The sequence below is a fragment of the Theobroma umbraticum genome, unplaced genomic scaffold (assembly GCF_002168275.2).
Source record: "Theobroma umbraticum cultivar Fairchild unplaced genomic scaffold, ASM216827v3 scaffold_30.0, whole genome shotgun sequence".
NCBI classification, from domain to species: Eukaryota; Viridiplantae; Streptophyta; class Magnoliopsida; order Malvales; family Malvaceae; genus Theobroma; species Theobroma umbraticum.
Window position 1 is genome coordinate 13,352,047 of NW_018397254.1, and position 24,637 is coordinate 13,376,683.

General features: G+C 32.1%; 1 protein-coding gene across 1 annotated transcript; it reads left to right on the plus strand.

Annotated features, from left to right (window-relative positions):
• Nucleotides 1-9,554: 9,554 nt before the first annotated feature.
• LOC110420742 (glutaredoxin-C1-like) lies at nt 9,555-10,288 on the plus strand. Its single transcript, XM_021434116.1, has one exon. It carries the CDS (start codon nt 9,679-9,681, stop codon nt 10,051-10,053), a length of 375 nt encoding a protein of 124 aa, XP_021289791.1. The 5' UTR covers nt 9,555-9,678; the 3' UTR covers nt 10,054-10,288.
• The last annotated feature ends 14,349 nt before the right edge of the window (nt 10,289-24,637 follow it).

A 24,637-nucleotide genomic window follows, 5' to 3' on the forward strand; every position in this document is an offset into this window, starting at 1 on the left:
TTATTTACTACCTGGTGTCTAAAATATTACAGCTAGCAAGAAATTTTGCAACACAAGTTGTTATCTAAAGTATTTTAATTTTAAGCTCTTCAGAAAGTTGGTACGTGTCTATGTCATTTTTTGAGATGTCAAGGATATTCTTGATATATTCTCTAAATTATGTTGTCCGTGACAATTTTTTAGATATCAAGGGTATTTTTGGGTTTTGCTTTCAATTGTTGAGGATGTTTTTGTCAGGGGTGAATAAAATTTGATCGGACCAATGATCCAATTGAACCGAATGCAATTTGGATAAAACGGTTCGATCCAATTAATCCATTTGGTCTATTTGTCCAATTTGTTTATTTGGTTGGTTCTCAGTTTTAAAATTTTAGATTGAATCGACCAAAAGATCAAATTAATATTATATATATATTTATAAATATTTATAAATATTATTTTTAAATTTATATAAAACATATATTTTCAATATTAATTTTCATTCCATATTTTATAATTATAGATAACGTTTATAAATTTTAATATTATAATTTGTAAAAAAAAAGTAAAATTTTGATTTTGTTAGTCCAAGACCTAACTGATTGAACCAATTAGGCGGTTCAGTTGGTTCAATCTTCTTTTTATTTGGTCAATTGTGATTGATTTTCTAAAAATATTTGGTTTATTTAATCTTCAAGTATGGTGGATTGAGCTGGCTGAATCACTCAATTGCTCACCGTTAGTTTTTTTATGGTTTCATTCTTCTTCTTCCTTTTTTTTTTTTGCTTTGCTATTCTATAACTATTCTTCCATTGTCTTATCGTCTTTCTTTGCTCTATTGCCTAGGGTTCCTTACTCTTCTTTAGAGCCTTTGCTTCAACGTGCCACCTAGGGTTTTTTGAGGTTTGCTATTCTTTAATTCTCTTTTCTATTTTAGTTTGTTGCCTAAGGTTTCTTACCCTCCCTATAGAGCTTTTACTTCAGACTGTCGCTTTGTCTTGGGTGTTAATCTTGAGTTACATCATATTTTGATTTGACAAAAAACACATGTTATCTTGAACTTAATGTCAAGCATTTGAAATTGTTTGAAATACATTTTTAATCTCCTAAGGTTACATATTTGTTTGAAAAGCCATGCATCAATAGAAAACACCTTGTAAGCTCTTAGTAAATATGCCTTGAAATATTATTTCAATATAGGAGCAAGGCAAGGAAGAAATAGTTGGAGAAAAGAGCTAAAAGTTAAGAAAACCTCAAGACATAAGTTAAGAGTCGATATTAAGGAAGCTCGAGTTGATCCAAAGACTAAAATGTGCAAAACTTGAAGATTACGAAGCCATAGTCGACCTTGAAGTGTCCATAGTCAATCATATTCCAAAAAGCTCAAGAAAATCAAGTTTCAAACAGATATAGTCGACCTTGACAAGTTAAAAGTAAGAAAAAGTCAACTTCACATGGACATAGTTGACTATAGAGGAGACATAGTCGACTATAGTAGCTCTATTTGCAAAAAACACACTCTAGGGAAAAAGATCAAGTAGATGAAGATTATATTGAACTATAAATCCTGAATTTGAAAAATTTAAGGAACATATTTGACTTTAAAAGTGTTATAGTTGACCTTTAAAGCTTTAGCAATGATCATATTTGATTTAAATTTATGTCTAATGGCTCTAAACTTTGCCCTTGCTTTAAATAATCATATTTAAGCCATTTTGAAGCAGGAGAAGACTACAATCAAAGCTTCAAACCCTAGAGAGACCTTCAAAAGCTTATCTTTACTCTGTAGCATCTTTTTAGTCTTTCATCGAGCTTACAAAGTTGAATACTTGCTTCATTTGAGTTGATATTTCTTCTCTTACTAAACCCAAGCTAAAATTTTTAGAATCTATCTTTTGTGAGGCAAATCTTTACTATCACTTCTTTGTACACATATATTGTAAATGTTTTATCTTAACCTTGAAAAGGTATTTGTGAGTTATCACTTGATCTCATTAAAAAGTAAAAATTCCTTTGTGGATTGTGTAAGGGTTATCACTTGATCTTGTGAAAAGCCATTGTAAAGGTTATCGCTTGATTCCATTAAAAAGCAAAAATCCCTTTGTGGATTGGGTGAGGGTTATCACTTTATCTTGTTAGAAAGCAAGAATCCTTAATAGTGGATTGAAATTCCTTGATTACTAAAAGAGTGGATGTATGCATTGAAAGTGCTAAATCACTATAAATTCTGTGTTTATTTTTAATTTTCTACATTATTATTCATTGCCTATATTTGTCTTATGAAAATAATTTTATATTGATTTATTGTTTCATTCTTAGAAAATATTTTTCCCTTTATCTTTATAACTAGCAATTAAACTTACGAAAAATATTTTACTTGATAGATTATTTTTATGTTCAATGATTTATTGTTGGGAACTTGATTTTGATGCTAGAAAACACATTTGGGTGAAAAAGTTCTTAATTTTGTGATTAGATTTTCAAGAAATTTTTAATATATCAATTCTCCTCTTCTTGATAGATTGTTTGTTGACACTTCTACACTTATAATTGGTATTAGAGCTAGGTCTCAAATTTTGTGGGTCTAATTGCTTTCAATAGATCCATTGTAAAAGCTCAAATTGACAAAAATGGAGGTGACGACAACCGTGCTTGGTGAAAGGCAATTGATCCAAAGGTCACCTATTTTTGTAGGTAATAACTATCTTAATTGGAAGAAACATATGAAAATATTTATACAATCCATGGACTTAGATGTTTGGAATTTTATACTAGATGGTCCACATGTTCCATATAAGGAGGTAGATAGTAAAGTAATGATTCAGACTAGGAAAGAATAAGAAGAAACTAATTCAAATAAATTGTAAGGCTTATAATACTCTTATTCGTGCTTTAGGAGCTAGTGAGTTTAATAAAATATCAATGTGTGAAAATGCAAAACAAATTTGGGATACCTCAGAGACTACTTATGAAAGAACTAATCAAGTCAAGGAATCCAAAATCGGATTGCTTACTTATGATTATGAGCTCTTTAGAATGAAAGAAGGTGAGTTCATTAATGAGATGTTCAAGAGATTCGCAAATATTGTTGGAGGTTTAAAAACTCTAGGAAAAGAACTTCCTAATGCTTAATTAGAAAGAAAATTCTTTATAGCCTACCTAAATCTTGGAGACCTAAAGTGACAGCTATAGAAGAAGCTAGAAACCTCAATGACTTTAAGCTAGAAGAACTAGTAGAATTTTTACTCACATATGAAATGTCTTTGAATTATGAGAGTGAGTTAGAAGAGTCTAAAAAGGATGACACTGGGAAAAAGGATGTAGGCTTTAAAACTATTGTTGAGGATGAAGAGAGAAGCTCGAAGAGTGAAAGTGAAGATGAAAAAGATGTGGCCATGCTAGCTAGAAAATTCAATAGGCTCATTGGGAAGAACTTAAAACTAAAAAGCCTACAAGGAGGGATGTGCCTAAGGAAGAGCATATAATAGATCACTTGATATGCTATGATTGCTAAAAGCCTGGTCACATCAAATATGAGTGCTTAACTAAAAGAAACACTAAGAAAAAAAGCAATGATGGCGACTTGGAGTGATAGTGATAACTCACAGGATGAAAAACGTGATGAAATTACCAACTTTTGCTTCATGGCACATGATGACTACAAGGTATATCCTATCCCTCATAATCTTGATTCATACACTTATGACGAAAATGATTATATATTTAATGAGTTACAAGATGCTTATGATGATCTTATATTTGAATTTGAAGAGAAAGTTTTAAAATACAAGGGTATCATAAAAAAACTTAAAGTTGATAATGAAAACCTAGTTAAGGTAAGGATTGAGCTAGAAAACAATATGAAAGGCATGCAAAATGAATTTGACTTGTTGAAGAAGAAAGATGATAGTTTGCATGACACATTCTTTAAGTTTCAAAACAGCCAACAAAAATTGCATGACATGTTGGTATTCCAAAGAGCATTCTGTAATAAAGAAGGGCTAGGCTATGACTTGACACAAAAAGAAACTCATCATAAGAATATCTTTGTTAAAGAAAATGAAAAATATATATGATGTTTTCTCTATATGCACTTCATGTCTCAAATTTGGACATTTTACTTTATCTTACTTTTATAGAATTATTACACAAAGAGATAAAGTAAGTAGATATGTATGGGTTCCCAAGGGACCAAACTTCCACAAGGAAAGGTGATAAAAGTTGATAAGGTTCACAAAGGAACCAAGGTTATTAATTGTAAAAGACCTAAGAAAATTTAGGTTCCAAAAACAAATGTTTAAGTTTTCCTTTTATAGGAGGAGCATACATGATCTAAGTCAATAGCATAAGTAAGAGGTAAAGCAAACCATTCATTTATCATGAAGATCATTGAGGTATGGCATGCACAATATTGATTATCAATTCTTACACATTTAGTTTAACACATGTCTTATGAAACTAAGAAAGATACTTGCTAAGGGTACCTAATGATGACATACTCTTGTAGAAGAAATTATCCGTTGAATTATCATTAGAAAAATATTGCAAATGATTGATTGATAGTGTTTAGACATTATATGAAGAAACTGATAATTAATTCTCAATGATATCTTGGACATACATTGGAACCATGTGCATATACTTTTGAAATTATGAGTATTTTAAGCATATCTTGAATATTTATTTAAAATACTCATGTTTTATTACTTCCTTGAATATATGAGTATAAGATAGACATGTTGAATATTCTATTTAAATACTCATCCATCATATGATCATTATATATCCCCATGTTTGTCACATGATCCATCTAAGGAAAGGTAAGATTATACTTTAATGTGATTAACCACTTAACTCCGTTTCTTTGTTGGAAGCAATGTAATGAATGATTAAAGGGGAGTTTACTATTGACATTGTCTTATGATGATTGAGCACTTGAAATCTTTAACAAATGAGCTTGGTGAGATATCAACAAATGGTGTTCTACATTATTGGTAATGTCTCTTAAATAGCATATTAATCTTGTGCTTAATGATACGAATAATTTTTTCTTGAATGATTGAAACATAGATTCATTATATCCTCCTCACTATAGTTATAATAATTTTGATATTTGAGATTAGAATAGTTTGTTGATCATTTTATTAAACATTTATGTGAATATATTTGTATGCATTTATGTGAATATATGTGTATTTGTTGATTTCATTGTTTGGTTGATTATGTAAATATATTATTGTACATTTAATTGTGGCATGTTGCATCACACATTGTTCATATCATACATGCATACACTTGCACATAAGTCATCCAACACTAAATCCTTCATTTTATATATGCACTTTCACAAGTTCAAGAATATTGTTTTTTATTTTTGAAATAAACTCTTGAACTAATGCACATGTCTCCTTAAAATAGTTTCCAAGCCTTCTCACAAAACCAAAGTTCATTTAAGTATGTTTTGAAAGCCAAAATAAAATTTTCAAGACAAATTTAAAAGATGCAGTTGACTACCATTGTAAATGAGTGGACTAGATTTAAGTTTAAAATGCTTAGAAATGTGTATCAAGAAAGACATAGTCAACTATACTCATGAGATGGTCGACTACTTCCATGTTTTAAAAAGTCAAACCATGTTTTTAAACATAGCCATAGTCGACAATGGCACCATTTATAGTCAAGTTATCGAATTTCTTTTATAGAATTTTTATTTTTGCCTTTGCCCAAAGATGTATCGATACATTCTTAATGAAACCCCTTTAACTATATCGATACATGAGACCATGTATTGATACATGTCATTCAAATTGCTCTCTACCTTAAATGTGTTGATAGATTGGGGAAATCTATTGATGCTTTTTCCCTTGGTTGGTCTCAGCTTTAAATCCATTGATACGTTTGGACAATGTATCAATAGATGTTCATCCTACCAAGAATGTATCGATACAATGGAGAATATATTGATATATTTTCCTTTGTAGGTAGATTTTCAGCTTTTTAAACTTCAAAAATCTAAGTCTAACACCTCAAAATCACTTCCTATTAGTTCCTTGATTTATTTCCATTCACAACACACTACAAATCATTCATATAACATGAAATCCTCATACAAATGTCCAAATGTATCATCAAATATCAAAATCTCACTTAAACTTCAAACCATATAGTTCAACATTTTCAAACTTTAAGATTTATGGTCTAAGTACCACAATTATCCTTCTCATCTCAACTCATCAAAAATGCTCAATATTAAAGCATAAACTTATCACACAAGTTCAAATGCTCACTATGCTCCATGTCACATATTGTACAAATCAAAACTTACCATAGTTTTGCTTAAACATCATATCTTCCTAAGTGCCCAACAATGCACTTTATCATTCATGTGCCAAACATATGTGCAACATCATTTTGAACCTCCATATATTCATATTTCATATTCATTGCTCTATGGACATAAGCATACCTTTAAACTCATCAAACATATACACCAAAGATTCAACTAAGCTCATCTGTTAGCTTAGCCATTTCAACATATAATGTAAGCCCTCACACACATATGGCCCATTTCAAGGTCAGGGGTGTTACAAGGTCAAGGATGCTTTAGTTTTCAAATGTAACGCGATGGCTTCATTAGGACAAGGGGAGGGCTTTCGGACTTAGGGGAAAGCTGATTGACGGGGTAGATGGCTAGATTGGGTGGGCGGTGGGGGCGGGGGTGTGGGGCATGAGGGTTATAAGTACAATTTCTAACTATTTTAAAAATAATATAAAAAATTTCTCCTCGATTTTTTGATTAACGTCAAGGAGGAGATCTCCCCCTCAACGATTGAACTAATCAACTACTAAAACCCATTAAGGTAATTGATGTCTCAACCGGAACTAAATAACTGGTCCGTTTAGGATCAAAATCAACTATTATGATCAATTGTGCAATCACAACCGACTGTTTGCTCAATCATAGGGGGTGGAAGGCTCTAATTTATAAACCTAAAACCCACCTCATCTTTTGATGTGGGATGTATGACACATCCACAAACTTAAGTTTTAAATAAATATATTATCATGCCAAATATGATATTTATGTTATCGTCGTAATGAACCAGATGTAGATGTTGCTGAAGCTCACAAAGGCTTATCAAGGTCTGACCCAAAATGTGGGCTAGACTTTAAGTGAAGGGGTACCAATTGGGCCTATAAACATCTCCTTTTCGGATGAAACAATTATCTTATATCTACATACAGAAACAAACAAAAACAGTGGAGATTTAGGGAAAAAGGGGTAAAAGGGTAGGTCCAAACTCTATACAAGAATCGTGCTTTCAAAGTAAGAATTCTACTCTCATCCTCTACTTGTCTCCCCCTTTTTTTACTTCCTCTTCGTTTCACTGTTTCTTTCACGTGTATTTCTCCAACAAGAATTAGACCATGGACCCTGGAAGAGTCCAAGATTCTCTTTTTTAAGTTATCTACCAATATCCCACTGGTCCAAGTAAACATTTCGAACAAAGCAGTGATTTTTCAGTGACCGAGTTGTAAGTTAAAGCTGTACATTCAACTCTGAGCTCTGTAAAATAGTGGTTTTCTCTTTGTGAACAAAGAAAATTACTGTACTGATTTTGGCTTTCTGATAATTAACCAGCTTCAATTCGAAAAGAAAAGTAGTTCTGATAGTTGCTACTAAAAAGAAGCGCAGCGGTTCTGGTGAGCACGCGTACGTGAAGGTCAACCATAAAGGAAAAAATAATTAATGGAAAGAGAGGAAAGAGTTTTGAACGCTGTGTTGTTGCAAATATTACCGTGAGAAAACAAAATTAGAGCGACAATAGCAGCAGCCAAAAAGTTAAGTATGTGGTCGGATCTACCCGACCCACATAAAAAGATCCTGATATTCAGCCGGTATTCGGCGCAAAACCGTACCCGCCGCCCGAAGTAGGCCTGTGGGTGCAGGCCACGCCTTAACTTTGCTTTTTTCGCTATAGCAACTGCCCATTTGTCTCTGCTTTAGGTGAACAAGCTAGCAGAGTATAAATTTTTAAAGCAAAATCCTTGCCTGTTCTTTTTATACCATGCATCTGGTTTTATTACACTTATATAAATGCATGTTATAGAATTACTGTGCATCATCTGCAATTCTACTGTTCTACGCAATGCAATACAGTTAACAAAAAAAAAAAAATCTGAAGTTGTATCGTACTGGGGATGGTCCCCCGACCCCTTTCTTCAATGTTTCTCCCTATCATTCCAAACTTGCAATCAAGATTTGTGTTTCCTAACGAAAGTTTTGCGGACCCAGTTAAAGATAAACTAAAGATCAATGTAGGTTATCAATTACCAGCATTATTACTTTTCTGGACTAATTTAACTGGAGAGACTTCAAATTCCCACCATCCAGTGTGGAGTCCATTATATGTTGCCTTTTGCCAAAATCTGAACAATGTTTTTGTCCAAGCTGTGGGCTTTTAGCCCCAAGTTTAAGTCTCATTTTGGAAAGCAGCTGATGGTGACTGCTTTAAAATTCTACTAATTTGGACGAAAGAAGCTTCTTTTGCACACATTTTGGTGTGATATCCAAAAGTTGATTAAAACATTACACAAGAATATTGAAAAAGGTAATACAGAATATGATAGTTCTTTTTGGCTTAAACATCAAATGTGCTTTACATGTAGAACGTTAGTGTATTTTGCCTGGAAAGAAATATGGAGTGCGGGGGAAAGTCCTGGTCCCCGATTGAGAAAAGACACGAGAATGGGAGAAGCATTGTTGCTACTATTATACTATCTCTGTTGCATTGGAAGTTAAATCATGTGACTTGGTTTTGCTAGTTTCTATGCAGCAAATCTTACATTGAACCACGCAATTTCACCCGCACCAGAAAAGAAGCCAAGCAAAGAAAACAAAAAACAAAAAACAAATTGCAAACAGTGTAGTAATTTTTTTATTCCGTTTGACCATGACCAAATGCTTTAGACTTTAGATGGGTAGAATGCTCAAAGCTCTTTGCCCTTTTCATGGGATTAGGAGGTCAAGCAACAAATCCAAGAAAACATCCATGATCAACATCATCGTCAAGACATCAACATGTTCGTTTGTTGAGTTAAAACGAAGGGAAAAAAAAAGGGCCAAACATGCTCGTAAGGGTCACGTCACAAACAAACAAAAAACGTTTAATCTCAAGGCCCCCGACAAGAAGGACGGAGACAGCCGTCTATGTAAAAAACCCTTCAGGTTTTGCTTGAAAAAAGCCTGTACTCATGTCTTAAACGCCTAAAAGTTTAATACTAGTAAACCATTGTACTATTTGATCAAAAGTTGCAACCGAGTGTTTACTCTGAGTAGACAATTACCCCTAGCCGCCTTCCACAACTGAGACCTTTGCTTCCACTAAGCTCTCCCAGGAGTATATGTGTCTCTTGCTGCAGACAGCAATGCTTTAATGCAAATACACGAGACCCTTAAAGCACGCGCTGCGACAACAACGGACAAACCCCACTTTATTTACTCTCATACCCTTGCAACGCCACCCTTATAAAACCCAGTCCCATCCGCACTTTTGACACCACGATCACTCGCTTGCCACTTTCCCAAACACAAATTTCTCTAACTCCACCACACCATCGCTTTCGGCCTTTTAGTTACTTTTGAACATTTTGTTGTTTGTTCTTCTTGGGAAGAGGAGAAGAAGGAGCAGAAGAAGAATGCATTATCAGGGTGATTCTTGGGGTTACTACGTGCCAACGAGGAGCATGGGGTCAGACCCAATGGAGAGGGTGGTGAAGCTGGCCTCAGAGAGCGCAGTGGTGATATTCAGTTTGAGCACCTGCTGCATGTGCCACGCTGTGAAGAGGCTCTTCTGCGGAATGGGAGTGAACCCAACGGTGTACGAGCTTGACCAGGACCCCAGAGGGAAAGAGATGGAAAGGGCACTGATGAGGCTGCTTGGCAACTCACAAGCAGTTCCCGTTGTTTTCATTGGAGGGAAGCTGATAGGAGCCATGGACCGAGTCATGGCTTCCCACATCAATGGAACCCTGGTGCCACTTCTCAAGGAGGCCGGAGCTCTGTGGCTCTAATTATTCTGACAATATTAGAGAAGTAGATGGCTAATTAATAATTAACTAGGAATTACATGCAGAAAAAAATGTAGGAGAGTACTGCCTTCACGATCTCTATCCAATTTTATATACAATTTGCTAGCTAGTTTAATTAGTCAGTCTGTTAAGCTTTGATTTCGAAAGGAGATTTTGAGGTCTCCTAACCTTGTCTTATGGCAAATGGAATTAATGTAGCTGATGCCTCGTTGTATAGTGAATGGATGCTCAAACTTATCTTTACTTGGCTGTGCTAGAAAGTGTACTTCATCAATCTTTCGTCATTTAATTTGTTTTTGTTAATTACTTACGGGAATGTGAAGCAAAAGAAGAGACCGTACGGTCGAGTGGGAACTAAAAGGCCACTGCCAATGGAAATGACGGAAGCTGTGGCACGATCATGAGTTGGTATCGTTGACTGCCACTTCAGTGACATTGGGGACCCCGCCGCTGGTCGCAGGTTTTATGTGCAACCTGTGGCACGCGGGATATTGAGTTCACAGATTTGAAGAAATTCCCCTCACAAATTCAAAAACAATTAAGATAATTAGTTTACACACAAGCAGAGTCGTCAGCAACTCAGCCATTTCTTTCGCTCTTTTAGACTAAGTGAAACTTTCAACTTAGCCATTCTTATTTTGATCATCTGTGGCATGATAATTTACATGTCTACGAAGATTGGAATATGTTCAATAACTTATTGCAGTTGCCTAACTGAGGAGTATTCGATGTTTGATCTTTTCCTATTTTTGTTATTTGTGAAGGTAACTCCAAAAGCCCAAACCATTGATAGGATCTGAGGACTGAGGATAAAAGGGAAACTTGGATGGGTTGTTTTAAAGATTTTATTCTCTGGTTTCTGCTAGGAATTTAATATCGAAATGTTGCAAGAATGAGCGGGAACATCTTTATGATGGTGCAGCAATGGAAGGGAACACTTTTGTAATGGATCAAGGTCAACCCTAGACAGAGGTCCTGAACATAATTAAATAGCTATATATATAGTTTCCATCATCAAACTATATTATATAGCTTCCTTAATTGCCTGCTTCATAAAAGCGATGGAGCTTCATCTTTAAGGGAAAGGAACATGTCACATTTAGTGTGGCCACAACTTAGCATGCCATCATTTTTCCCCTTTTTCTTATCAAAACAGCAGCCTCAGTACGTAGTATAAGTTATGTACTATACATAAATTTGCTATTAAGTATTAATAACTATTTGGCATTTGTCTTCTTCTAATTGATATCTCCAGTGAGTATAATTTATGGATAGAATTTATTTGGCCATATTTTCTTTTTTTTCTCTAATTTCAGTCATATATTTTTAAATTATATAAATATTGTTAATATTAATCATAAATAAATATTTAAAAATAAAATTTTAGGAATATAATTTAAAAAAATATGACCATATTCATCGATCATGTCAAGTTCAAGAATGGTGCGTATATAGGGAGTTAATTAACAAATACTTTGAACTATATGTTTATATATGACCCTAAGCCCTCAACCCTTCCAGTATAACCATACCTTTTTTGTTTTTTCTTTTCCCTTTGTACCAAAAAATAAACAAAATTGCACGTCGAAAGCTGTAGCTTAAGGGGTACGCATTTGCGTGGGTAGGTTGTTATAAAGATTTTATTCTCTGGTGTCTGATAGCAATTTAATTTCCAAGAGTTGCAAGAATGAGAGGGAACATCTTTATGGTGGTGCTGCAATGGAAGGGAACACTTTGGTGCTTCTTTATTTTTATAGTGGATCGACCATGGTCAATCGTAGACAGAGGTCCTGTGCATAAATAATTAGCTGTATAGTGTATATATATTTCGGTCATCGAACTGATAACACAGCTTCCTTTGCTGGTCCATAAAAGCGAAGGCAGTGCAGCATTATCTTAAATGTCCCAATGGATGGGTGAAGGAAACATACAACATTTATTATGCCCACACCTTATAATGATAAATATGATTTCCTTTTTCTAGAAAGGATGGATACCTTATCATGCATCGAACAGCGACATAGTCAGTAGTGTGTAATAGTAATAAAAATTATGTTTTACAAAATTTTTCCATACATTTAAAACTTTTGAGCAATTGTCTTTTTCAAATTTATATTCAGATGACTATATATAAAATCTATTAATAGATTATAATTTGAGCGTCGAATTAGGTTTTTTTGTCTTTTTTGGGATAAGTGAGGTTCGAATTAGTTTCTAGGGGCCCATAAGCTTAGCTTTTCAAAAGAAAAAAAAGAGGCCTATGCTTGGAATTCAATTTATTTTCCCCTTTAAATAGTAAGGATTAAAGGATATTAATTGTTATTTGCAGGACTATATGTTATCATAAAGCACAGACATTGAAAAGAAATCAAAAGATTATTTTCAGGGTAACATTCTTATGGTCTCTATATTTTCTCTGGCCATAGGGAGTTAATAAATCCTTCTTCTTGTTATTATAATATTGAGAAAATTTTAAGATAATAGGAAAATTATATTTATATGAGTTGTTTATCATATTGTCCAAAGAAAGTCTAGCACGAGCCCAGTCACCTTCGCCAACATTCAAACCCTGACAATACCTTTTCGACTTTCCCTTTTTCTTTTTTCTTTTTGGGTTTTAGAGTCTCAAATAACAAGTTTAGCTGGGCCTCTTTCGGGTCTTATTAGTTGCCTGCAGAAACAGAAAAACAGAGGATAAAGAAACCAGACGATTGACCCATTGCAATTGCCAATATCTCATTGTTTATACTAAAGAAGTTACAAAAATTTTCTTAAAAACCTACATTATACTTGCAAAAGACAATGAGAACGAACTTCCATGTACAAAAATGAAATGATCACATTCTAACAAATTGAGAAATTTAAGGCTAAATTGATGACTAAGGGATTTATTGAGAGAGGAGTTGATTATAATGGGATCTTTTCACTAGTATCTTTTAAGGATCCTTTTAGAATCATTATAGTCTTAGTACCACATTTTTACCAGAACTTCATCCCATGGATATGAAGACAACTTTCTTAAATGGTAAAATTGGAGACCAAGTTTACACGGTACAATGTGAAGGGTTTTAGGAATCAAGGAAAGAACACTTGGCGTACAAACCTAAACAGTCTATTTGTGACCTTAAACAAGCTTCTAGTTATACTACTTGGGGTTTCTTTCTTTTTACTTTTATTTTCTTTATGTTTTAAATAAGCAAATAAGCTACCTTCCAGCTTATTGCTTTTTGATAATAATAAAAGCTTACCTTTCCCAAAAATTAAAAAAATTCCCTTAAATAATAAGCTTAAGAAATATTCAAAAAATTTTAAATCATGTAATTAAATTAAAATTCATACTTTTGTCAATTATTTAAAGTATTTTCAAACGTTAAAATTGCTTTGAAAGGGAAATGGTTCAAATTAGATTTTTTTTTTAAATGAGAAGCTACATGGATCAATCCCAAGGGTAAAGGGGATGATCCCTTTGAAACAAAAGCTACAAGATCCCTTGTTACTTGCTAGGGATCGATCCTCACTCACAAAATTCAAATTTTCATACAACAAATGAAGGCAAGATCGAGCCCTTCATATTGGGATCAATCCCAAGGTATCCATTACCATTAAGGATGGTAGATTTTCAACAAAATAACAACTTTTTCCTTAGTTAATGCTATGCGGCTCCAATGGGATTTGCAAGTTTAAATACACTCTCTTTAGATCATCATTGCAGAACAATAAGAGAAGAAACAAGACATAAGGTTAGGGCAAGTATTTTCACATTCTTTCAAATGAAGGCAGGATCGAGCCTTTCATATTGGGATCGATCTCGAGGTATCCATTAGCAGTAATGAAGGTAGATTTTCAACAAAGTAACGACTCTTTTCTTAGTTAATGTTATGTGGCTCTAATGAGATTTGTAAGTGTAAATACACTATTTTTGGATCATCATTGTAGAGAAATAACAAGAGAAACAAGACACAAGTTTAAAGCAAGCAATTTTCACATTCTTCCCAGTTTTTCAGAGCATTTGAGCCTTCATTCATATTCTATTGTAATCATTTTCGATATTGCTTTGTAATTACTAAACAATATTTACCTATTAGAGGTTTTCTTACTTGTAAAGATTGTCAAAAAACTTAAATTTTGGAGAGATAGGGAGGTTATGACTTAGTCTTCAAAAGATAGTATTAGAGGTTGTATCTAAGCCTTTAAAAGATAGAAATGTTGTACCTTAATTTAAATGGTATTTGTATTGGTTGAAGTGAATGGTGGATTGAACTCCCTAGAAAGTTAAGGGTGAGGACATAAGTGTCAAGAGAAAAGGCCAAACCTCTATAAATTGTGTTTGCAGTTCTCTTTACCCTTTATTCTTTATTTTTATTGCATTTACTTTCTATTAAATACACTACAATATTTTTTTTCTAAGTGGAGCCTTAACCTAAAGTAATGGTTAAGTATAACTTTAGTCGATATATAGAAAAGTTTAGCTACACTTTTTATGGAATTTTTGCAACAAAACTAATGTGCAACCATATACTATACGGTTGCAATCCTAAAAAAGTATAGTAGCATTCAAAATATGTAGTTAAAAAGGGTAGCAACACATGTAACATTCTAATATGCAACAAAAATGTGCCCATTGTACAAATTTTACAAAATTTAAAGCAACCTATAACATATAAACCAAGAAAAATTTACAACAAATATTGATCATTTAAGAAATTATTAAGTAAAATAACAATTCCTTGTATAACGTCTACACATTAGTTCCAAATTGCCTTTACACAAAGGATTCAAGTAGAATCCCAAAATAGTTTGCTCTCATGTGGATAGGAATATATTGCAGAAGAGGCATTTTTGGTACCTTGCAAGTTACAATATTAGATTACTTCAGTTTGATAGGCAATGATCATTTAAGAAAAAAAAAAGAGAAAATCATAGCAACAAAATTAAGATAAATTTGGTGGGTACATTTCCATATAATCATTTCTTTTTTTACCATTCCATGTCTAATTGACTATGAATAATGACAATAATCTACCACGTATAAAACACATGAGAGCATCTAAAGTAGTATGCTTAAGATTGGATAATTCTTTCTAGTTTTAAAAGTAATTAAAGATGCGACACATTACCAATCAAATCTCAACCATGATTTTAGGTTGCACCAAAATATTACTTGAAACATAACATTAGAAAGTAAACAAAATCAAAGGTATCTGGGGAAAGGAGTTTACACGATTCATATGCTCCATTTGATGGATGTTTACTTCATACCCAATTTGAAAACCAAGCCAAATGACCATGTCCAATTATTGATTTTAAACTCGATTACTCCTCTTGGTCTATCAAAAGAAGAAAAATAGATTTCGGTAATGATAAAACATGTTGGGTAGAGATCTTGAAATTTAGGAAAAAATGTTGACAAAAATATGTATTCAAGACATGTAACAAAGTGTCACAACCCAAATCTAAGGCATGACCAGCATAAGAGTATCGATGAGAGTTACCCTCTTAACTCATGTAAGCTTAATATAATAAGTGAACCACATACCCATAGATGCTTCATGGAACTCATCACCGTGGAATTATATGGAAAAAGTATAAACATGATTATATTATATATTAAAAAATATATAAATCAATCTACACGTTCACATGCTCATAATGCAGAAACAACATATATAACAAATCCTGTGTATAGACATCTTGTGACAAATACAATCCATAAGCCAACTCATAGCAAACATCCATAACATCATTTATTGTTAGGAATTTGAGAATATATTGCCCTAGAAAGCGAGTATATTCTCATATTCAATTCCATTTATTTTATTCGTAGTGAAAGGACATTTTGATAATAAGATAAAGAATTGGTTTTAAGTAAGCATTTATTATCTAGTTATAAAAGTTCCAAGATTCTAGTGAGGAATTAAAATACATCTTATACGAAGAGGCATACGTAGGAGACATGTATTTTAATAGAATCTAAAATTGTTAACAATTGAATAATAAAGTTGATCACTTTATTATGTTAAGATTGTAGTGTCCATACTACTTCCAACAAAAAGAATGTGATTCATTTCAAATGAATGATGAGTCTCAAATCATTGGATTAATGGAGTTGGATCTAAGTGGATTAATGTCTTTGTGTAAAGCATAGATTTCAAAAATTTTCTTTTATAAAGCAAGCTAGCAATCTAATTATAGAAGTCAAAAAACACATCATTCATATTACAAGTAATATAATCACATCTTAAAAAAATAAGAATCTATAAAAGTAAAATAAACGTACCTTTTATTTCACAATTTTTATTTTCGGACACCTAATGAATTGTAGTAAATTCACTACCACACGAATGATTGATTTCTCAACCAAACAAACTTATTACTTATTCTTCAAGAATGCTTTCAACTTGAAACTTGAATAGACAAGGTTTGGAATGCTAGACTATAGGATGACAATCAATTTGTCTTTTTTTTTTCATTTTTAAAAATTAATGCTAATTTTTTTTCAAAAAATCAACCAAGAATGGGAGAGAGGAAGAGAGGTGCATCAAAGTTAAAAGAATGAGGAGGAGAAAAGAAGTGGCTGTAGAGACTTTCTCAAGAGCTATACGTAGCTTTTTCTTTTTCAATCTTTTCTCTTTTTATTAAAACTCTTGCTTCAAAGATTTAATCAAAATCAAATACCTTTGAATTAATCTTGACCATTCATTTAGAGTTATGGATGCATCAAACATGCTCCATAATTATCAAAATTAAAATTAAAAAATAAATAATTTAATTTTTTAATTAGATAAAATAAAACTCCTTGTTGAATGATAACTCTTAATTTATTATTATCCATCTTTATTTAAAAAGAATTAATAATAAATAAAAGAGTATTAGCTAAACACGAAGTCTCTTTTTATCAACATGGATGTCTAGATTCGTTTTGCAAGAATTCTTATAACATTATTTTAATTTACAACAACTCTTGTCTTTAATTAAGACAAAACATGTTAACTTGTCTAAAATTGAGACAAATGTGTTTTCTTATTTAGATTAAAACAAAACCTATTTTTCTTATTTTAAATTAAGACAAATATGTTTTCTTGTCTAAATAAAGACAAAACATGTTTTCTTGTCTAAATTAAGATAAATATATTTTCTTGTCTAAATTAGGACAAACATATAAAAGTTGTCATTTTTGTACACAACTTAATTAATCAAATGAAACATACATTCTAACTTAAACAAGTTGAATTCTATGAAGCTAAGAGGAGAATCTATTTGAACATAAAATTTCAAGCCTCAATAAACTTAGAATTATTCTTAACCTCATTAAGATAATTAGAGCTTATACAATGAAATCGCTCCACCATAGATTCATGGTTGCATTCTTGGATTAACTATAATTACAAGATATGATGCAATACTTGATATTAATTATTAGTTGCCAAATTGCAAACCTTATATTATGAACCTTCATAATCATCCAACGATTAAAAAAATTAAAATTACTATTTTACCATTTATGTAAATTTTGTCCTCTAGGCCTAGATTTCATCCAATTAGTGATTTAATACCTTAGATCTAATCTTTTGAGTATCAAGATGTGATGAGTAGCTACTTCATTAATCCATTAGACCTAGATTAATCACCAATCTTCCTAAAATCACTAGAAGTGATGTTAATGCTATGAACTCCATTATTTGGATATATATTCCTAGAAGTTCACCTCAATAATAATCCTAATATACAGAGTCTAGATCAACATTTTATAATGATCATACTCATGGTATATCAAAGATTATAAAGAGATAAAACACGAGTCCATTATCCATCAGGATTTTGATTCTACTATAAGTAAATGCATAAGTGTGATATTAAGATTTAAGTAATAGTTATACTTAAATTTGATTCTCACATGATTCCATTTCGTGTTATAGTATGATTACTTTAAGTCAACCATTTCGATAATTTGAGACTCGTCATTCCTTTGAAGTGAATCACATGCGTTTCGCTAAAAGTAATCTAAACACTACAGCCTTAACATAATAAAGTGACCAGCTTTATCATTTGGTTGTGAACAATTTTTAGATTCAATTAAAATACATATTTCCTATATATGAATTTTCACACAAATGTATTCTAATATCTCATTAGAATCATGATACCTTAATAACTGGATAATGAATGCTTATTTAAAACAAACTCTTCATCTTATTATCAAAATGTAGTTTCATTACAAATAAATTAAATGAAATTAAACATAAGAATATACTTACTTTCTAGGGCACCATATTCTCAAATTCCTAGCATGGAGTTGCTGGCTTTGAGTAATGACATTATAAAGTAAACTAGAATCATGTGAGACTTAAGTTTAAGTTAGATCGTTTGCTTAAATCTTAATCTCACACTTATGCATTCGTTTATGGTAGGATTGTAATCTTGATGGATAGTGAAGTCATGTTTTGTCTCCTTATAATCATTGATATACCATGAGTACAATCATTTTAATACATTTATCTAGATTTCATATGTTGGGATTATAACTGAAGTGAGCATCTGAGAACATATATCCAAATATTGAAGTTCATAGTATTAACATCACTTCTAGTGATTTCAAGAAGATTGGTGATTTAGTTTGGGCCTAGTAGATTGATGAATTAGCTACTCATCATATCTTAATACTCAAAAAATTAAATCTGAAGTATTGGGTCATCAATTAGATGAAATATGAGACTAGGAGATAAAATGACATAAAAGATAAAATGGTAAATTCACGTTTTGTCATTGGATGGCTATGAGTGTTCACAACATAAGATTAGCAATTGGACAAACTAATATTAAATTTTACATATTGGATATTTCTCCTAATCATAGATAACTCAAAAGTGAAACCATGAATCTATGGTGAACTAATTCCATGGTTAATAAACTAAAATTATTTTTAATGCAAATAAGAGATAATTCTATGTTTAATGGAGCTTGAAATATCTACGTCCAATGCGAGTCCCTACTTAGCTTAGTAGAATTCAACTTGTTTAATTATTTATGCAAATTAATGTTCAAATTTGGTAACAAGTGTCGTTCTTAATTAAGACAAGAGTTTTGCTTATGTAGTACATCTCGAAGCCACCAAGATGTACCATGATTTGCAAAAGGTATATTGGTGGGAAGGCTTGAAAAATGATGTAGCATAGTTTATGGCTAAGTGTTTAGTATGCTACTAGGTTAAGGTGAAGAATTAAGGTGAAGAATCAGAGGCCCATAGGTTTACTACAACCTTTACCCATACCAAAGTGGAAGTGGGAGCATATATCTATTGATTTTGCAACGAGATTACCCCACACTAGTAAGGGTTGCAATTCCATTTGGATTATAGTGGATAGATTGACTAAGTTTGCACACTTCTTACTAGTGAAGACTATTATTGATTTTGCACACGCAAGTATAGGTATCGTACAAGTAATATAAATAGTCAGTCCAGAATTGTATCCCACAGAGATTGGTTCCTAAATCTTTGCTAAGTACAAAAATTTTGAAAAACCAATCTTATTAAAGTAACTAAATCTTTTAGAAAATTAATTAAAACTAAACTAAACCTCAAACAGTAAATTAATTAATAGAAACTAAGAATTCACTTAAGAAAAGCAATAAATTAAATAACACGATTATGGGCTCATTCAACACTTCATCTAATACTAGCTTCTCCTATTATTTATATTCATGGGTGGCTTTACTAACCTAAAATCTAAAGCTATTTACAAGTCTCCATTGAGATGCTTGCACCAATACCTAACTTAATTAGGTCACTATATGTTTTTAGTAATCAATTAAATAAGGTTCATTAAGCTAGCGTTCTAATTTAGCTATGTCTGACAATTGACGTATGTCTACGTGAATCATAAATCAGATCACCTAAGTGATGTGAACATATACTATTCAAACCTAATTCCAATTTAAAATCTCTCTGTCAAGTCTCAATTAGATTCACAAATTAGTTAATTGTTGGCTAGACAATCAAAAGCATTAAAAACAGATTTGAGTAATCAAAATTGTACCAATTCATAATAAATAAAAGAGAAACTAATATTTTAACTACTTGTTGAAATCCCCATAATTTTAGAATAATAGCTTAGCTAATAATATCTAATAAAAACTTCATTTAAAGAAAATTAGCCATTAATCCAAGTCAAAGAAAATAAGAGAAATACAAAAGTAGAGAGAGAAAACTAATAGTTGAAGCTTTGTGACTTTGATTCTCCCTCAAATTCTCTGGCTCTCTTGCTTTATTTTTGGCTCTTTTTCTCTAAAGAAATTACTTGTTGCCTCTTACTTTAAACCTCTAAAAAAGGTCCTTTAAATAGGCTCCAAATAACCAAAATTTGAAAATCCTATCAAATTTTTCTTTTTACAAGATTCTCTAATGTCGCAGCTTTGGGTTCATTGGCATCACAATGCTGCCCCATTTGTTACAATAACACCGTAGTGCTCTAACCTCAAGAATTTGTATGATGCACTTCCTTTCACCAGCACTGCAATCTTGCTCTCCTTAGCATGACAGCCTTGGCTTCCTTAACGCTACAGCCTGTTACGAAAGGCCAGGGCTTGTACTCAACATGCTACCTTGTGTAGAACTATAGTAGTCCAACATCTTCCAAAGTGATTTTCACCTCGATCTGATACTTGTGCGATTTTCATCAAATATCAATAGGATATGGTTATTAAGCACTTTCAACCATTAACTATTCATTTAGCATGCATTCTTCCAAATTATAATCAAATTTGTATAAGGAACTAATCATGATTCTAATTTATTTCATGAAATTCATGCATGATTTCAATAAAAAAAACATGAGCATATACAAAAAAATGATCAATGAAGTTCAATGTACATGCTATTTTTTAATGTTCTATAATTCATGAGTTACACCAATTGTTTTGAAATAATAAAAATAAAGCATTCAACTCATGAATATATCTAAAGTAAGCATCCAAGAATCAATGAATATCAATTGTTTAAATTCAAGAAATAAGCATTTAATTGGTAACCTATAAGCACAACTTGAATGCACAATTTGTTTTGTTTTGTTTGGTAATTGCTGCGATTCTACCCCTCTTTGATCTATGGTCATTGACTATGTTTTGGACCACTTTGGTGCTATGACACACTTTGTTTTGATTGTCCATTTTATCTAGCACTCCACGACCTACTTGAAGTGACATTTGTTTCCACTTTGGTGTTTGAAATTTTGATAGTTATTTGGACTAGATTTATTCAATTAAGGACAGATTATGTTTATTTGTGAATTTAATTAGTCTTTAATGGATTTTGTAAATGAAATGAATTTGTTTTAAGACTACATTTTTCTATTCTTTGAAATCTACTTCCAACTTTTTCTTTTTGATCAAATTTGAATATGCGTTACCATTTGTAAACTTGAACACTGTATATATAATTAATGTCATTTTCCAAAGCTTATGAATGGGTTTCCAAAAAAAATTTTATTTGAACATTTCAAGACAATTTGTATTCATTGAAACAAAGGTTTAATATTGTTGAATAATGGATCGTGCTTGTAACATAACTGCACCTTTGGATAATTGGTCTTGTTCAGGAATGAACTCCTGAACTCTTTGGATATTTGATATGCTTGGAAGACAAACTTTAATTTTGTTTGGAAATAGATTACTTGCATTATTTTGAAACTATCTTTGATAAATACTCTCCCGTTTAGCTTATTCCCCTTTCCTCATATCTGCTCACAGAGTTATTTTACAACTTAGACATGTAAGATGCATTTGTTTTTCCTGATCAATAGATTGCTCAGCTCATTTTCCTTTAGGAAGAACTACTTCTACAATCGATTTGATAGGTAATTGATAAAGCATCCAATAGATGTCAACCCTTTTGTTTTGAGTTGTACTTTGTTGGTTTGTCTATCATGTTAGCCCTTCATGAATTTTAAACTCTGTTTACATTGTTGTAACAAATGTTATACTTTGAATTTTCGATGGAATGGCTTACGCTTGAAATTGCCCTAGGTGGCTTATAATTTGAACTTTGTATTTGTTATGCTTTTACACTTTGAGCATGGAATCTTGCAAACTAATATTTTAACGTTTGATATAAATATAATTATACATGCTTGTATAAGACTTCATGGTAATGAGTTCCATGATGTACATTTGCGTAATTTGCTTATTTACTTTAAGGCTTTGTTGGGTTAAGAGGGTCACTCCCATCAATACCTTTATGTCGATCATGGTCACTGGGTTTGGGTTGTGATAGGGTCGGCCCTCCAAGTTCAAACTTGCAAAAATTCATTCGCCACTTAAGGTTAAAAGTTCACGTTTTCACCAAATTCTCACTATATGAAAAATTAAGGTTTCACAAATGAGCATGATTATGAAATAATGAAATGAGTTATAGATATAATAGATCCTATGCTTGAGGAATCCAAGATATGAGGCTTAATATCCTATTCGCTTTGAGTTGGGGCGAGCACCACTCAAGTCTGGGTGAAGCTGAATGCCACTCACAGTACGCTCAAGGGATCCAAGACAATGGAGATTTGCCCACTATCTGTTTTAAGTTGGGGTGGGCACCACTCAAGATGTGGGTGAGGTTGAATGCCACTCACTAAAGCTCAAAAAATCCAAGATAGTGGGGATTTGTCGACTATTCACTTTGAGTTGGGGCAAGCACCACTCATAGTTAGTAAATTTTAATAATTCTTAAAGGATTTTAAAGACTAGTATAGTTATGTAAATGATGTAAATGAGATTGCTATTGTTATCCTAGTTTGAAAATGTTGATATGATTGAATGTTTATATTATGTGTTCATGTGTGAATGATTATATGGAGAACTAGTAAGTATGGAAGCTGAAAAGTAAGTATATGTTTAAGGGTGAGGAATGACACCCACTGTATGGGTTTGAATACAAGAATGGTATAGCTACCAAAAGCTAAGGTGCTGGTACCCAAGATATGGAAATCTCTCATTTTCTCTACATAACTATTTTGTATTTTGAACCATAACTTGTTTATCCAATTGTTTACCTAACTTGGATTTAAATTGTCTTTATAAGAAAAGATTTAAAATGATGTTATTGAGTAATTGGAAGGAATTTTAATGAGGTTATGAAATTCATGTTGCTTTTGCAAAATATGTGCAAAAACTCATTTCCTTGGTTTGTCTCTTTCTTGTATTCACTTTTGGAGTCTTTATAACTCACATGTTAGTTTTTCATTTTTTTTACAAATCAGTGAGATAGCTTTCCAGTAGCCAGTGTCATGGAGATGTGATCCGTTCTTTCTTGGTAGGTGTTCTAGTAGTCACTTGTAACCTAAAGGGTTGATTCATGTTCCGTTGATGAGTCAACCTTTACTTTCTTGTTTATAAACTCTTGACTATGTTTTGATTGTGAAGCCACTTGATGGCATTATACTTGTATTGATTTATACAAATATGATAAATGATGGCTTAAGGGCCCATGTCAGCACTAAAGAGTGCAGTTAAATGTTGATATGAAATATATGTTATATGAATATTGTTAATGAAAGAAAGTGTTTCCAAACCTTAAATTTAAAAGTTCCATAATTGTTTAATGGCGCCTATGTTTGTGTGAGTTTATTTATGTTGAATGTTTGTATGAATGGTGTGGATGACAAGCCCACACATTGCTAAGACCAATGACGCATTGTTCCAACCAGTACAATGCTTCCTTATGAATGAATCCTGGGTAAAATTTGTTGGTATTTTGAACTGATGGCAATGGTAGCTCTTCCTCATTTGGTATAATAGAAGGTGAACCAGTGAGGGTTTCAAGATATGATTTGGAAATGGGGTTTTCATCAAGCTACCCCAATCTTAGATTTAAATGTTGTACTTCTATAAGAATGGTTAATTGCTAGTTTGTCAATATTTGCCTCAATTGTGTCATGCTTCAAACCCAAGGTTTTAGGACATAACAGATGCTACATACTTATGACATGAATCTCATAGGCATGTAAGGCAAAAATATCATACTTAATCAAATATAATACTTCCACAATTTTTTCAAAATTTACATTTACAAAACCTCAAGTCTTCAAATATAACATTAAAATACAATTCCCTAAAAGATACAAATTTCTCATCCAGCTAACATTTGATAAACAAACAAAAACTAAATGCTCACATCAAAGCTTATAATTATCCAACGGCATTCGTTAATCTTGCTAACCAAAACTCTCGCCAAGAAAGTCTAAGTCCCAAACATGCAAAGATGTTGAAATCTATCAAATGATGAGAATTAATGGAGTGAGTACAACCACTCAACAACTAATTGACATCCTCTAAGTTGGATTGAGGATACTCTAAAACATTTATGCCAAAAATATCATTAATTATATAGATATCAAAACAAAGTTTTTAGTAATCTCATTCAGAATTATATACTTCAAAATTTCACTTTCAAATAATGGAATAAACATATTTTATAAATATTTAGATTTTAGTGGTCTTTTGTAATATACTATGACCACACTTAACCCCTACGGCAGAGGTCATAATCAAAATAAAAACCACAATTAACCCTAGTGGTATG

What these genes read in the sequence shown, in the direction of transcription:
- LOC110420742 (XM_021434116.1), top strand. Translation starts at nt 9,679, where the DNA reads ATGCATTATCAGGGTGATTCTTGGGGTTACTACGTGCCAACGAGGAGC.